At 42.8% G+C, this 17,688-nt stretch overlaps 1 protein-coding gene across 1 annotated transcript in view; it reads left to right on the forward strand.

Annotated features, from left to right (window-relative positions):
- LOC147732631 (uncharacterized) overlaps positions 1–17,052 on the forward strand; it is a 277,650-nt gene extending 260,598 nt beyond the window's left edge. Inside the window, exon 7 of the mRNA XM_086958837.1 lies at positions 16,043–17,052. Coding sequence (XP_086814963.1) covers positions 16,043–16,719 — 677 coding nt within the window. The 3' untranslated portion in view covers positions 16,720–17,052. The remainder of the gene's footprint in view (positions 1–16,042) is intronic.
- The last annotated feature ends 636 nt before the right edge of the window (positions 17,053–17,688 follow it).

Genomic DNA, 17,688 nt, shown 5'->3' on the forward strand with positions numbered 1-17,688 from the left:
CCTATTCAGATTGAGGAATTATTGGCACTCATGTCCCAGATAAAGAGTGGCTCCCCCACAGACACTATTCCTGCACGTATTATGCCCACTCTAGCTAAAGATCTAGGACCTACCATCCAGAGACTTATAAATCTCTCACTCAGCACAGGGCAAGTCCCACTTGGATGGAAAAAGGCATTGGTCAAACCTCTCAGGAAAAATACCACCATTCCCTGGAATGAGCTTAGCAATCTCAGACCAATATCCTTACTCCCCTTCCTGGGTAAAATCACAGAAAAACACGTGAACAAACACCTGTCGAGATACATTGAATCTGCAGGAGTACTGGACCCATCACAATCCGGCTTCAGGCCCAAACATAGTACGGAAACCGCCCTAATGTCAGTCGCAGACGATCTGCATATGTACCAGGACAGGGGTTTTTCCGTTATCCTGGTACTACTAGATCTGTCTGCGGCGTTTGACACCGTATCTCACTCCATCCTCATGGCCAGGCTAGAGAACATCGGCCTGAAAAATGAAGCCCTTGAATGGATAAGAAGTTTCCTAACCAAACGGACCCAACAAGTAACCATGGGCAGTTTTCGGTCAGAGGAAGTTGAGATCACCAAGGGGGTGCCACAGAGCTCATGCTTGAGCCCAACTCTTTTCAACATATATGTGGCACCCCTGGCTAACATCTTGAGAGCATATGGATTTGTTCCAATATCCTATGCGGATGATACTCAACTCATCTTTCCCTTTAAAACCTTGACTCCCGAGGTTAGGAACTCCTTCTCCCTGGGAATGAAAGCAGTGGCACACTGGATGTCTTCCAACTTTTTACAATGCAATGTTGGAAAGACGGAAGTCATGTTGTTTGAGGGGGCAAGACGACTCTGGACTCCGGACTGGTGGCCACAAGACCTTGGCCCAGTACCGGAGCCGAAACCAACTGTTAAGAACCTGGGGGTCCGGCTGGACCAGGAACTTTCCCTCAAGCAACATGCCAACCAGGTGGTGGGATCCTGCTTCCACATAATCGGCATGCTATGTAAAATCTTCCCCCTCCTGCCAGATGCCAGTAGAAGGACATTGGTACAAGCCCTAGTCATGAGTCGTCTAGACTATTGTAACGGCCTGCTGCTATCTGCCAATGAGGGAGTCATGACAAGACTGCAGGTAGTCCAGAACACGGCTGCCCGTCTGGTCCTAAATGCACCCCCCCGTTCACCTTCTAAGCCCCTACTGGAAAAACTCCATTGGCTACCTGTCAGACAGAGGGCTAAATTTAAGGTATGCTGTACCATACATAAAAGTCTTAATGGTATGGGTCCTGCATATCTGGCCACCAAATTTGTCCCCTACAAACCCTCCCGCTCACTTCGCTCGAGCGAACAGGGCCTTCTAGAAGTACCCAGAGCAAAGAAGGCAAGACAGGGCAGCAAAGCCCTCTCAATAGCAGGCCCGTCCCTCTGGAACAGTTTTCCCAACACCCTGAGGCTATGTACTGAATACCTTCCCTTCAGGAAAATGCTAAAGACACTCCTTTTCAGTTTCTAGGCAGCTAACGTTCTCCTGAACGCAATGTGGCAGAGGTCAAAAGCGCGGGGATACTCCTGTGGGAGTCGACGCCAGCGCTATACAAGCCTGAAAAAAAAAAAAAGGAGCAGCTAGCTCATGTCGAACATGTGTATCGGCATTGAAAGACAATAACAGTTAGCTTTCTAGCTGAGCAATATGATCTTCTAAGGATTAGATGTCATATACCCTCGCCCTTATCTTCCTCGCCGATAGCAACCACCTTAAAAGCCTGCCAGAGGTTGTTAAAGGACGTGCTTGAATTGGTGTTAAGCCGAAATAATTCCTCTGTGACCTCCTTCAAATGGTCTGCAAACTGATCACCCCTCGGTCACCATGCATTCAAGCACCATATGCCTCTACATCTCAGTTCGGGCAGCCATTCATCACCTATCCCGGTCGGAGAGCCAACAAAGTAGTATCTGGGTGTCAGTCGTCGCCCCTCAATCGGCAGCTGTAAGAAACAGGTAGTCAAATCTGGAAGAAGTGTGGTGGTGTATGGTGTAAATAGTGTATTGTCTGGCCAGAGGGTGCAACCTACGGGCCCATATCACAGAGACCCACCAAGTCTGCCCATTTGGCCAGAGTCCTGAATTTCGGGTCCAAGGATGTGGTTTCAATGTCTAAGAAGGGTTCAAACTGTATTGAAGTCCCCTCCCAACACTGTTTTGCCTGCCGGTAGGTCCAATAGCAGCTCAATTAGTGCAAAAAGAGAACTGCTAGTTTGGCTGGGGTTGGGATTTACTCACTCGTTATGGACCTCACAATACCCTTCATTGTACTTGTAATTATTACAAATGTCCCTAGGTTGTCGATGTGGAGGTTTGATACCACCAATGGGAATGATTGTGTAGAAGTATAGTAACCCCTTTGCAGCACCTAGTGAAGTCAGTCTCCTGTAAGAGGAGGACATTGGGCGTGGCATTTACACAGAATACATCCATGCACCTCTTTTATTTTCGTTTTGAAGACCATTGACATTTCGTGTCATAATATGCTATTGATCATGTGATTGGTTGGGTGAAAATGCGAAGAATAAGATCTGTGTGCCAATATGTTTGTCTCCTGTGAAGGTCATAACACCTCGAAAAAACTTAACTCTTAGCTGCCCCCCAACTCTGCTTTCAATCTATATCTGAGAAGCATCTGTTGCCCTAAATAAGACTGTAGCTAAAACTCCTAAACTTGGTGAAGCCAGAGTAAGGGGGTGCCTGCAGAAACCTAAACCATAGAAGCATTTATGGAAGCACCCTTGTGCAAGCATCAGTCCTCTATAGTACCCACACAGCTGAACGTCCCCCGATGGAATCTAAGACCAGTGAGGCACTTCTAATATGCCAGTATGACCACATCTCTCAAGCAGGACTTCAGATAAAACACAAGCACCTGCATTTCCAGGTGAAGTGTACGGAGCCGGAGTCAGGGCCTTGGATGTGTCCATGGCCGACGAGGCAGCCCGCTCAGAATCAGAAGAGTCAATTGAGGGGCAGGGTCTTCCTTCCTATTGGTAAAATCATTCACTTTTCACTGTTGAGGTCCTCAAGGTTCCTCACTTTTGCCTGTATTATCAACATCTACATCAGGGCTCTTGTGGACATTATGAATGTTTTGGAGTCAGACCAGTTTCTTATGCTAATGATGCGCAGATTATGCTGAGGCTTGACAAACCCCCCAGATTATACTGAGGTTTGATAAGCTTATCTCAGAGAGCCAAGAAACATCGTCAATTTGCTCTTTGGATTAACAATATATATATTTATTTTTTTTAAAGCTAAACAGCTTAACAGTTCTAAGTGCCAGATGTACAACCATTTTTTGCAATCGCAAACGTGAAATCGGCCCGTTTGCGACCGTAAAATAGGGCTGACCCATGTACAACCCTATTTTGCCATTTGGTAACTTATTACCAACTGGCAAAATATTGTTTGTGACTCGCTATTAGGAAGGGGCGTCCCTTCCTAATAGCGGGTCCCAATGGTATGTACCATTGTTTTGCAACCGCAATTGCGGTTGCAAAACACTCAGTTTACCACCTACTTCAATCAAGTAGGTGGTAAGCTGCTCAGACAGGAAAGGGCCCCCAGGGGACCCCTTACCCTTTGTGAATGAATGCAAAAATATTTTTTAAGGGCAGGGAGTGGTCCCATGGACGATTTCCTACTCTTAAAAAAAAAATGAAACAGAATCTTTACATTTTTCCTTTTTAAATTCATCACGTTTTCCTTTGAGGAAAACATTCTGCATTAAAAAAAAACTGCTTTATTTAAAAAGCAGTCACAGACATGGTGGTCTACTTACCCCTGCAGACCACCATCCCTGGTACTGCTAGCCATTCCCATGGGGTCGCAAATTGCACCTGCCTCATGAATATTAATGAGGCAGGCAATTTGCGACCCCATTTGGGATCGCAAACAGTATCTGAGACACTGTTGTACGTTCCTATTTGTGACTGCATTAGTGTTATCTAAAGCAGCTTTTAGCTCTGTTAACATAACATGTATTCATGTCTCTGTGGGAATTATTGAAGTACCTTTAATAATCGTTCTTATTTCCGGTATTCATGTCTCTGTGGGAATTATTGAAGTACTTTTAATAATCGTCCTAATTTCCGGTGAACTAGTTCAGTGCATTTGCTTTAGGCTTTTGGGGCCAGATGTGAGGCCATTGGCTTTTGCGAGTCGCAATTTCCGAGCCGCAAAAGCCAATGTACAACAGTGTCAGATACACTGTTAGCAATTCCCAATGGGGTCGCAAAAAGCTAGGCTCATGAATATTAATGAGCCACTCATAATTTGCGACCCCTTTGGGAATGGCTGGCCCTCTCCAGGGATGGCGGCCTGCTGGTCTCAGCAGACCTCCATGTCTGGAACTGCTTTTCAATAAAGCAGTTTTTTTTTAATGCAGCCCATTTTCCTTAAAGGAAAACGGGCTGCATTAAAGGAAAACGGGATGTATATAAAAAAAAAATGAAACATTTTTGTTTCATTAATGGCAGGTAGTGGTCCCTGGGACCACTGCCTTCCCTCAAAAAATATTTTTAGAGCCAGTCACAAAGGGGAAGTGGTCCCCTGGAGACCCCTTCCCATTTGCGACTGCATTACCACCCTCTTGAAGAGTGCGGTAAATTGCAAGTGTTTTGCGACCGCAATTGCAGTCGCAAAACATTCATACATGGCTTGTAAGTCGCAATTAGGAAGGGAACGCCCCTCCCTAATAGATAGTCGCAAAATAGTGTTAGTACATCGGCCATGTAGGTTTTTGAATGCGCAAACGGGTCGCTAACCTGTTTGCCCATGCACAAGCTGGTCATACATCTGGCCCTCAGTTCAATAAAATTACAATTTTCAGGGAATCGCTGCACTGATGTCTAATGATTTTGTATATAGGTCGCAAATCCGTCTCATTTGTAATTTGTCCAAAAATTGCTAATTTTGAGAGTCATTAACAGTTTTATATATGGTTTGTTTTCTTGTGGATTACAGTCTAGAAACATCAGAATCATTTCTGCAAAGGAATTCATGCTTTCACTCCATGAATAAATGCAGTGGACACCCATGATTTGGCCTGTACATGTGAAGGGAGCAGTGCGTTGCACTTTCATCACTGACGTTATCAGAATTATTTATGCACCTATTGTGGCTCTTCATTTAGGGTGATGATAATGCACCAAGTATATAAGAGTACCTCATATTTTCTAGGTATTTTTAGGTCTCGCCTAGGCAGCTCGCATGCATTGTCTCTCCAAGACATCAAGTAATCTGTATCAGGGGTGAAACTCCGCCTTTTGCAGGGTAGTTTCTCCTGCCGCTTGCCATTAGTAAACTCTGGCATTGCTTTTCTTAGCGGGGTTATTATTGGCTGTCCATCCGATTCGTCACTCCTGTTGATTCCGGAAGCAGCATCGCCTAACTCCAGTTTTCGTCTGCTTTTGTGGTTCTGTTTTCCTTTTGGGACTACTTTTTCTTCATCTTGTGTTTCCCATGCCTAAGCACCACACATTGTTTATGTCCGCCTCGCTTTGCATTTGTAGAAACTATTTATTTATTTTTTTGCAGCACGCTATGGCACTTTTACAACGGGCCACACGCAGCGCACAATCCTTATCTTTTTAGACTCTCCCTCCCCGCTCTATAGCTTTGTACATAGTATCTCTTTACCAGCGCAGCGCCGTTTCATGAGCGCTGCGCTGGTATCGCTTTCAACGTTGTGTATTTCGTCTGTACACATGATGTTGGTCATTGAAAGGCAGGAAGGCTTGTGTTAAACCTAAACAGAAATTATGCTGATACTACAGTCATAGGCGACCCCTGCGCCAGACGCCAGCGAATAAAGACCAGGTTAGACGCCATTGATTGTTTTTCTATATTTATAATTCAGGTTGATGGAACCGTACACATGAATAATTCAGTTGTTGCAAGCTTTGCGTGACAACATTCTGGCTTTCGACCGTGCTTTTCTTGCACTAAAGCTGAGTTAAAGCACAAGTTGGGGAACGGATATGGGATTAATCAAGGGACTCATAAATCTGAGTTATCTTAACTGCAATGATATCTCGAACAATGAAAGGCTAATAACTTCTGCCGTGGATGGTGCTTTTGCCGAGGCCTTTACAGTGATGATGGCTCTGTAATTCGTCTGAGGCCCAGAACACGAAGGCATTGACTGATTTATCAGCTATGATGCAGCAGCTCATACATATATATTTCCCACTCCTCTGTTTTACTGTCTCTACACTATCATTCCCTCCCAATCAATCATGGGGCTCCAGCAGATCACGGGAGCCAGGCGGACAGGGCGGGAAGTGTTGGGCTGCAACCTGCCTCAGAGCAGGGGGCACTGCTATCTGTGCTTGCCATGCTCCTCGAAGCCAGCTGCCCAGGCCATGGAATGGCTCTGGTCTCCTGGGAGAACTGCCCGTCTGTGCTCTTTCTATGTATTTTGTTTTTAGTCCTACATTACTACATGGCCTCCCTGTAGTTTGGAAATGTTGTGTAGCCTCCCCGGCTCACACTCTTGTCCCCTGCACAGGAAGCTCATCCGCAGCTTGTCTTGCTTTACAGGTAAATGCTTTGTAAGCACGGTTGCAGAGCGTTGCGATTAAGTTTTGTGACATATTTCATCTCCAGCCTTAATGCATTCGGCTTCTCCTTGATTACACTCCTTGCTTAACTCCTGTGTGCCTGACCAGCTCCAGACATTGAGTTAATGCATCACCCCTTTATCGTGGATCTTTATTGAGAGGGTGGTCTCTATTGTCATGAATAACACGTCTAGAGGTGAAGCTGGTATGTCCGTGTTTGATACAGTGCCTTGGGCTTGGTGCTTTGAGTACACGAGGTGGCTTGATCGTAGGCCTGGTTTGAAATCAGTGGTGTGCTCAGTCTGAATGTTTTGATGCTGGAGAAGAATCCCCCCCCCCCCCCCCCCCCCCCCCCCATTTAGGTCTGTACACAAAACGCTTTGAGTCTGAAACAGTTTCCTATTTATCTGGGGGGAGGTGGGTGCAGAGCAGTGTTCTTGCTAGACCTTCGTTTTGCATTTATGGCCCTTACAAGTTGCTTCCTACCTTCCACGCCCTACATGTTGTTTACCCCTGCTATGCCCATTATAATGCTTCCCCCACCCATATCCTGTGTGATGTTTGCCCATCCACATCCTTTGTGATGCTCCTCCCACTATAGTGCTACTTATTTTTTATTCACCAATCCAGATTGTGTGGGTTTCTTAGTCACGCTTCACAGCATTTTGAATAAAAACATAAGCAAAGCCATTTGTGCCGAATAGAAGACATATTGGCTTCGCAACAGTTTGCCCTCCCTTTTTTAGGTCTCGCCTAAGCAATCCCGTTAGGGATGCTGGCGGGATTATAGTAAGGCTTTCAAAAGTGTACCCAAACTGCGGATGGGGTACAGTGCATGTGAGCGCAACCACACCCATCGTGAACAGCTGCCATTTGCTACCAGACACTTCCTGCGCGTGTGCCGCGCTCCGCCTCTGCCACATGCATTCAGGTCACCAGGCTGCACACCCCCTCACTCTCCATATGCTCACTCGCCTTTCCTCGCGCACCATTTGTCTGAGCCTCGGCATCAGACTTCAAATGAATCCGCCCCCCCCATCAGACTTCAAAGAAATCCGCTCCCCCGCCACGCAATGCCGAGAGCTTGTTATTTCTATCCTCTTCAGTGCTCGTCCTGCAGTTCTCTCTGCCCATCTGCAAACCTTGTCTTCCCTCCGATTCCACTCACTTTGTCTGCATCTGCTGTTCCGTCACTTTACTTCTTTTTCCTTCCAACTTAGCCTAGATTCCCTCTTGTACTCTCCTTTTCACATCTTTGCCTCGGTGTCTGTCTTCTCCGTACGTACTCTTTTTCTCGGTTTCTGTACTTCGCTCTCCACCAATTCCCATGTTCTCTCCTCTCGCGCTGTTTTTCCCTTCTCTCCCCCTCCCCGCAGACCACTAATTACATATCTTTTCCGCCCGCCTACCTGAAAGATGGATTAGGCAGGGTCAGTTACTCGTAAAAAGACCCAAAGACGCTGAATAGGAGCAGAAAAATGTAACCAAAATGATGGGAAGTCTCCGAGGGAGATCCAGCCGCCTGAACCGTAGACAGGAAGCTGCCACTGCCGCGGCTTCTGAGCAGGAGCGGAATCCCTTAAACTCCTAAATACACATGCATTTTCATTTTGCCAGTTGTTAATTTTAAACGGCATCTGGATTTGGATAGGCATAAGAAAGCAGTTTGCAAGTACATTATTCATGGCAATGTATTTGAATCGAAATTAGGGGCGCATTCGACGAGATCAGTGCGCGCGCACGCTCGGCTGCTCGCTTCAGGTGGCCTTTAAGTCTGACCCGATTGCAAGAGATGGAACGTCCACGTGCGCGGCTCGGTGCACTCCAAAAGGCCAGACTTTTGTTTCCCAGAGACATAAATACTACTGCGATGCTGCCAGTCTCTGGCACTCAGGAAGTGCCAGAATCAAAGCACGTTATTCGAGATGTTCCAGAACAATCGGGCAATGATTAAAGGCACAATTTTTTGGTTTGTACAATAGTCCTATAGTTTTGGGAACTGTTCTACCATTTCACATTTTTACACCGACATACTTTTACTCCTGTTACCATGGCAATATAGATATTGTAGAACTATTTTTAGGTCGAGCCTCAGGCATTGCTTTAGCAATGTTTGTTTGGCGAGATTATAGTAAGGCTTTCAAAAGTGTACCCAAATTGCGGATTAGGTACAGTTCATGTGAGCCAGGCGCATGCACGTCGCACACCCACACCATTTGTCTGAGCCTCTGCATCAGACTTCAAAGGAATCCGCTCCTCCGACCCCCCCACCCATCAGACTTCAAAGGAACGCGATCCCCCGCCCCACCCCACAGCAATGCCGAGAGCTTGTTGAGGCTGCAGCCTAGCGCCACTCCTTTCTGCTCTCTCACACTTGATTTATCTCTCTCTCACATTCTTGTGTGACAATATCCTGAATTTGTTCTTCTCCAGTGTGGGGCAACATGAACTGCTTGGACAAGCCCTTTGTAACACTTTATGAACGATGCAATTTACGAAGAAAGCATCTCTCAACGGACGGCGTCTTAGGTAAAATGTACTTTATGAACGTAATCAGCTCACAAACAGGCTCAACAGAACCCAAACTCTGCGCGTCACACCAGACTGGACAAGCTGCAAACTAGGTCACATGACTTTATGCGTAATGAGATGCGCAAGGAATTCTCTTCCAAGTCATTTAATTACTGGAATCAATCTGTTCAATCAGCTTCCATCCGCTCACTGCTCAAAGCCCCCCCCCCCCCGCGGATGCCCCAGAAACTAACGCGGACGGACAGACACGGTGCACCCGCATCCCCCCCGAGGGGCTCGAGCCAACCTTTTATCATAGTTCGATAGATCGTCTCCACTCTCCCCCTGCGCCCCTTGGGGTATCAGTCTGTGTATGCTTCACGTGAAAGGGTTATTATAAATCACAACATGCGCACGCTATTTATGGAACACCCATTGCCACCATATTTCATCCTTTCAGAACTCACAATAATATAAGGGTGACTTCCATATTAACGATACTCCTTTCAGCAACCACAGAATGAAGCTGGCACCAGTATGGTTCAAGCCAGGGACCTGTAGGCGTCACTGCGATCTAAGCAGTAGTCACATTAACCCAGTGAGCTATGTTGCCTGTTACATGTTTACTGTGATGACAATTGCTATTTCTCTCGAGGGGCAAATCTGGCAATGAGGTGGCAGGATAAAGGAATGTGTGCATGCCCCCCCGCCCCCGCAGACCACGCAGCGCCCAGAAGCCAGGGCACCACAGGGAGGGTTCAGAGAGCGCTCTCTCAGGCTCGGATATTCTGGGCTTGGAGCATTCGCCATACAGTGGCTGCCTGGGTACGCCTGTGAGGTCAGCATGCGTGGGGTGCTTATATTGTAGCGTATGCACCTTCTAATGGCTTCAAAGCTCTTCAGTGAACAAAGGAAGAGGTGGCGAAGGGAGAGGTGGGGCGGCTGAAAACGAAGGCATAATATGTGGGTTCCATAGTACATCACACCACAAATCTCACATTTTGCCTGCAAGTCCCGCAACTTGGACCATTTTCTTTTGAGCTTCTGATTTATGTTGAGGGCATTGTGGTCACTCCGTTTGATGTAACCAGGTTCCAAAATATGTATGTCTGTGTGTTCTTTCACAGTGCGTTTGTTTGAGCACTCTAACAGTTTTTGTGAATGTGCGTGTACTGCTTGCTGTAAAACCATTTCAAAGTGCAGTTCATCAATTACCAGCTAGTACACAAGTGAAGCCACTTTCTTAAAGCAGCAAACTACCCCCCCCCCACCTGCCACAGAGCTCTCCATTATTCTAGGTTCACCCCCCCAAACACACAACCCCCTCCACACACAGCCCCTACACACACAACGCCTACACACACAACCCCTACACACACAACCACACACAAACACACAACCCCACACACACAATCCCCCCACACACACACAAAACCCCCCACACACAACCCCACACACACAACCCCCCCACACACACAACTCCCCACACACACACAACCCCAAACCACACAACCAACCACACACCAAGATAGCAAAACATAGCATAGCAAAACAAAAACAGCATAGCAAAACAAAGCATAGCATGACAAAACATAGCATAACAAAATAAAGCAAAGCATGGCATAACACAACAAGACATAGCATAGCATAACAAAACCTAGCATAGCATAACGAAACATAGCATAACAAAACATAGCATAACAGCATAGCATAACACAACAAAACACAACAACATAGCAAAACAAAAGATAGCATAACAAAGCATAGCATGGCAGATCATTACAAAACAACAAAGCATAGCATAGCATAACAAAACATAGCATAGCATAACAAAATAAAGCAAAGCATAGCATAACAAAACATAGCACAGCATAACACAACACAACAAAACATAGCAGAACAAAACATAGCATAACATAATACATAGAATAACAAAACACAACATACCAAAACATAGCATAGCATAACAAAATAAAGCAAACCATAGCATAACACAACAAAACATAGCAAAACAAAACGCAACAACACATAACATAACAAAATATAGCATAGCAAAACACAACACAACAAAGCATAGCTTAGCATAACAAAACACAACAAAACATAACATAGCATAACAAAACACAACAAAGCATAGCATAACAAAACACAAAAAAAGAACAGCATAACAAAGCATAGCACAGCATAACAAAATAAAGCATAGCATAACAAAATAAAGCAAAGCATAACAAAACAAAACATAGCATAACAAAACAAAACATAGCATAACAAGGCATAGCATAACAAAACACAACAAAACATAGCATAACAAAACATAGCATAGCATAACAAAATAAAGCAAAGCATAGCACAACACAACAAAACACAGCATAGCGTAACAAAGCATAGCATAACAAAACACAACAAAGCATAGCATAACAAAACACAACAAAGGTTAGCATAGCATAACAAAACATATCATAGCACAACATAGCATAGCATAACAAAACATAGCATAGCATAACAAAACACAACAAAACATAGTATAACAAAACATAGTATAACAAAACATATCATAGCATAGCAAAACATAGCATAGTATAACAAAACACATCAAAGCATAGTATAGCATAACTAAACATAGCATAACAAAGCAAACCATAGCATAGCAAAACATAGCAAAACAAAGCATAGCATAATAAAACACAACAAAACAGCATAGCATAACAAACCATAGCATAGCAAACACAACAAAACATAGCACAACAAAACATAGCATAACAACACAAACCATAGGATAGCAAAACAATACATAGCATAGCATAACAAAACAAAGCATAGGATAGCAAACAAAACATAGCACGACAAAACAAAGCATAGCATAACAAAACACAACAAAACATAGCAAAACATAGCATAACAAAACATATCATAGTATAGCAAAACCTAGCATAGCATACCAAACACAACAAAACATAGCATAGCATACCAAACACAGCAAAACATAGCATAGCATAGCATAACAAAACACAACACAACAAAACATAGCAAAACATAGCATAGCATAGCATAACAAAACAAAAACATATAGCATAGCATACCAAACACAACAAAGCATAGCATAACAAAACATAGCATAAGAAAGCATAGCATAGAAAAGTATAGCATAACAAAACATAGCACAACAAAACATAGCATAGCAAAACAAAGCATAGCATAACAAAACATAGCATAGCATAACAAAACAAGGCATAGGATAGCAAAATATAGCATAGCATAACAAAACAAAGCATAGGATAGCAAAACGAAGCATAGCATAACAAAACATAGCATAGCAAAACACAACATAGCATAAAAACACAACAAAACATAGCATAGCATAACAAAACATAGCATAACAAAGCATAGCATAACATAAAGCATAGCAAAACATAGCATAGCATAACAAAACACAACAAAACATAGCAGAACAAAACTTAGCATAACATAACAAAACATAGCATAACAAAACATAGCATTGCAAAGCATAGCATAACAAAACAAAGCACAGCATAACAATGCATAGCCAAATAAAACAAAGCATAGCAAAACAAAGCGTAGCATAATAAAACAGAACAACACATAGCATAGCATAACTTAGCATAGCAAAACATAGCATAACAAAGCATAGCATAACAAAACACAACATAGCATAACAAAACAAAGCATAGGATCGCAAAACATAGCATAGCATAACAAAACAAAGCATAGGATAGCAAAACAAAACATAATATAACCAAACATAGCATAGCCGAACAAAACAACACATAGCATAACATAACAAAACATAGCATAACATTAAAAACAAAGCATAACAAAACATAGCAAAACACAACGAAACATAGCAAAACACAACAAAACATAGCATTGCAAAGCATAGTATAAGAAAACAAAACATATAGCATAGCATAACAAAACAAAGCACAGCATAACAAAGCATAGCATAACAAAACATAGCGTAGCAAAACAAAGCATAGCATAATAAAACACAACAAAGCATAGCATAGCATAACAAAACATAGAAAGCATACCAAGGCATAGCACAGCAAAACAAAGCATAGCACAACAAAACAAAGCACAGCACAACAAAACAAAGCATAGCACAACAAAACAAAGCATAGCACAACAAAACAAAGAATAGCATAACAAAATATAGCATAGCATAACCAAATGCAACAAACCATACCATTGTGTAGCATAGCATAACATAGCATAACATAAGAAAACATAGCATTAAGTTTGATAAACTCATAGTAGCAGGCCTGCTAGCTTTAACTGGCAGTGACTGTAAGCAACTCCGTCAACCCAGAAGCAGTCACTTGGTCACCTTTGCTCTTGTATTGCAGTGGCTTCTATTTATTAAACAGTGCCCGTATTTATGCTGTTAGCACTTTACTTGTGCAAATTTCAGGGCTCAGAAAACTTTGATGAATCGAAGTTCACAACTGAGGCTGTTAAGTTCGCTCTATATAAAACCTCAAGGATAAATGAAAAACATTGCCATTTACAATGTGAATAGCTCCAACAAATACAAGACCTATTGCAAAGTGCAAAACATTGCCATTTACAATGCCAATAGCTCCAGCTCCAACAACTGTTAGACCTATTGCATTTCCAATGCTTGTTTTAGTTTCTATTTGAGGGATCGAGGGTGGGACTGATATATTGAAACCAGAGAAACATCATCTAGTCTCAAACTGCCATAGTCCTTTCATAAACCGGAGTACTGCGTCTTGTGGGAGTAGCCATATTATTAGCATTGCCTCTTGGTGTGGTGGGGCACCTTTTAAGGCATGGGCAAAGTGGACTGGGCCCTAGCAGTTCAGGGGGCCTCTGATAGAGCCAGGTCTTGCCCTGGTGACCCTGAATAATTCTTGCACATATTATTCAAAATACCAATCCCCTTTTATTTATTTGTAATCTGGGTGATATATGAGAGTCTATTACGAACATTTTGCAGAGAAATGTTTTGTTTTTTCACGCAAAATCCATAAGTTTTTTTAACATCATAACGGTACCTCGCTTATGAGAAATGGGAAGTGGTCACAGATTATTTGCAGTAATATTAGTGAGCTGCTGCTGTGTTACAGTATTGGAACACACATCGCTACCCCTGAATGTTACATGTAAACACATTTAAAATTTGGGTGAGTGTGCCTCTTTACTGTCTGTTTTACTTAGATCTCCAAAAGGTATGTTACTGAGTAGTTGAAAGCTAGTTCTCATGGGTAAAACAAGCCTTCATAACTTCTTGAAATTGTGAACTGAGCCTTCTTCATGTATAGTCTGATGCACTCAATGCAACATACACTCCAAATACCATTCAGTGCCACATAATTATATGCTACATAATTACACTGCACTCAATGCAACATGCACTGCAAATTCCACTCAGTGCCACATAATTAAACACCACATAATTACACTGCACTCAATGCAGCATACACTCCAAATACCACTCAGTGCCACATAGTTACACGCCACATAATTATACTCTATGGCATCACCACAGCATCACTCAGCATCCCTCAGGGGCACCACAACATCACACTATGCGCTACCACAGCATCACTTAACGCCAACACAGCATCAATCTGTGCAACCATTCAAAAACAACTGGTATAAATATGTTCTCTCAATGTTTCAAGCTTTATTACAAACGTCACAAAAAGATGTTAATATTTCACTTCTGTTCTTGGATTTTCGTCCCAATAAAATACACTGAACATAATCTTCACAAAAGTTATTTACAAAAGTTTAAGGTATTGCCATTATAAATTACAATCACTTTTATTTAAGTATTAATTATTTTAAAAAATTAAAAGCAATTGTTATTTGTAATATCAATACATCTAAGTCACGTAAATACAACACATATTGCATTACAAATGCTATAGGTGTCACATTTGCGAAAGTTAAAAGTTTTGGCATTGTAAATGATAAAGCTATTAATTTCGCAATTTTCAAAACCAACACATAAATAAGAAATGTGTCATTTACAATACCAATAGCTCAAACTTTCCTAATGCGAGACCTATTGCATTGCAAATGCTTGTATTTTCCCATTTATTCTCTCTTCCCTACTTCTTCCTCATCCTATAATCTCTCTCCTACATCCTACCCTCCTTTTCTCAACCCCCAATTTAATTTTCCTTTTCTTTCTGTTCTGAATGTTGCTCTTGTGCACTCCTCCTTTTCTCTTCTTTATTCTTAATATTTTATCTCACCTCTCCAGCCTGTCTCCATATCTTTGTCTCTCTGCCGTCTCATGGCTGCTGGCCCTTTTTTGCCCAACTTCCTATCCGCAGGCAAACACACAGCTACAGTTTCTGACTTTCACCAGGCCTCAAAGTTTCCAAAAAGGCCAATCTTTCCTGTGTTCTTCAAAGTCTTTGTCCAAAACACATAGATAAAAGACAGTCATTTGCAATACCAATAGCTCTAACTCGCGCAAATGCAAGACCTAATGCATTACAAATGCTTGTTTACATATGCATTTTGAGTTCCCCACCTCGGACTGGGTTAAAATGGCATCGATCTGAATGTTTCCCCTCTCCCAAGCTGCAACATTCGAACCTTTGGTATTTTCCCTGCTCACATGACACTGATTTACCTGGTGAAATATGTGTAGTGAAAAAGTGTGGTGTTTCCAGCACCAGTTGTATTTTCAATTCTAGTGCAAACTGTTGTTTGAGTTTTCGTTCCCATCAGAGTGAGGTCCTACTTCGGCTTTGACAGCATCACAACTTAACCGCTTTTAAACCATTGCTATTCAACTAATACATTTATTGCAATTATTTAACTATAAGAAGATGTCTTTAAGCTGTTTCTTGCATTTGGATCAGTTGTAATTTGACACTTGTGTTAATTCAGCAGGTGGTGGAGCCGTTAACAACAGAAGCAAACTGGAGAAGCCTGAAAAATGTGCAGGAAAAACATCATTCAAAACGGCATTAAGAAAAGGCAACGCCAAGGTGTTTTGTAGCCCTCTGAAGGAAACAAGCCATACTAACAAGCTATTGTATGGAACTTCTCAAGAACAAGAATATTCTAACACATGTCCAGGCGAAGGTTTTTTCAGTTCATATCCAGAAAGTATAACTGTTGTGAGATCAGAAACATTTAATGAGTGGACGACTGCACAGAGTCCTTCGTCGCTTCTGTCATTTCAGCCTGGTCTGCAGCAGCACTCTGCTTCATACTCCTGCATTGAAAGGGAGGGAAGTGGCGGTAAAAAGGATAATTTGATTAAACCAAAGCTAGCGCACGTGGCAGCCAGACCGTACCAGTGTGCTGAATGTAGGAAAAGCTTCAGCACAGCAGGTACTCTCATCATACACAAGAGAACACATACAGGAGAGAGACCGTATTGCTGTAGTACATGTAAAAAAAGCTTCAGTCAGAAGGGAGTTCTCAATAGACACCTAAGAATACACCTGGGTGAAAGGCCATACCAATGTATGGAATGTGAGAAAAGCTTTAGTCAAAAGGGGCATCTTAGTAAACACATGCGAACACATAATCAAAACAGATTCTCCTCACACTTATAAAGATCAAAGAAAAGCTGTTTGAGGAAAATACTTTAGCTGTTCTTTTCTGCCCAGTGCTAAATCCAATCACCAGTTTGGTTGGAGCACTATGTACATGTTTGTAACTTGACGTCACCGAAGAGCGGCCAGTACAAAACATTTCCAGTGTGGCTTTTGGATCCCCTTAGTTTAATATAACTCTGCTAAGAAACATCTCAATGAACAGTTCAAAGTTTTTAAACATTTCTCTGATTAATATCTCTATAGCCATAAACCATATTGCCGTCTGCAGTGGGCATTAATGGCTCACCCCCACAAGTATTGGATTGCGTCACTGCAAGAGACAAAAACCCACTGCCTGCATCTGCCTAGGTCTCTGCTACGCTCTTTCCGCTATCAGAGGATGGCATAGAATGCAGTCAACAATTAAGCGTGATACACAAGGGTAAGCGAGAGAGACTCTCTTGATACCAGAAGGGCCGAGAGGAACTCAAAAGAGGGAGTACACCCTCCCATGTTATAACACTTATTCACAAGAAGTACTCCCCTGATCTCTTAATCTATTCCACGATTAATGTTTTGGGTGGATCCTGATCAAACCGTGATGGGAAATCTCTATGTGGAGCTACGAATGGTACGCCACTAGGAATTGGGAAAGGAAGCAAGTGCTTTTATTTTATATACCCTCACACACCCTAGTGGTGTTTTCTTCATCATGGAATCACCCTGACGCCTAAAAGTCAGGTTGGGCTCAACCTAATTTCAGGGAGCTCTTTGAGAAGTATTTGGCCAGGGGGAATAAAGATTACAAATCTACAGGTAAATCCCAGTTTCCCTTTATTCTTGGATCTGCCAGGGATATTAAAATAGAGAAAATAGGGTCGTTTGGGATATTATGGTCCTAGGACCCTAGTGCCAACATAGTTCAGTCCGCTTAAGCACCTAGAGGGTGCTGGACTTTCTTCAGGGCAATGACGTAATACCCCCTGG

This window comes from Lissotriton vulgaris, chromosome 2_1 (assembly GCF_964263255.1).
Source record: "Lissotriton vulgaris chromosome 2_1, aLisVul1.2, whole genome shotgun sequence".
NCBI classification, from domain to species: Eukaryota; Metazoa; Chordata; class Amphibia; order Caudata; family Salamandridae; genus Lissotriton; species Lissotriton vulgaris.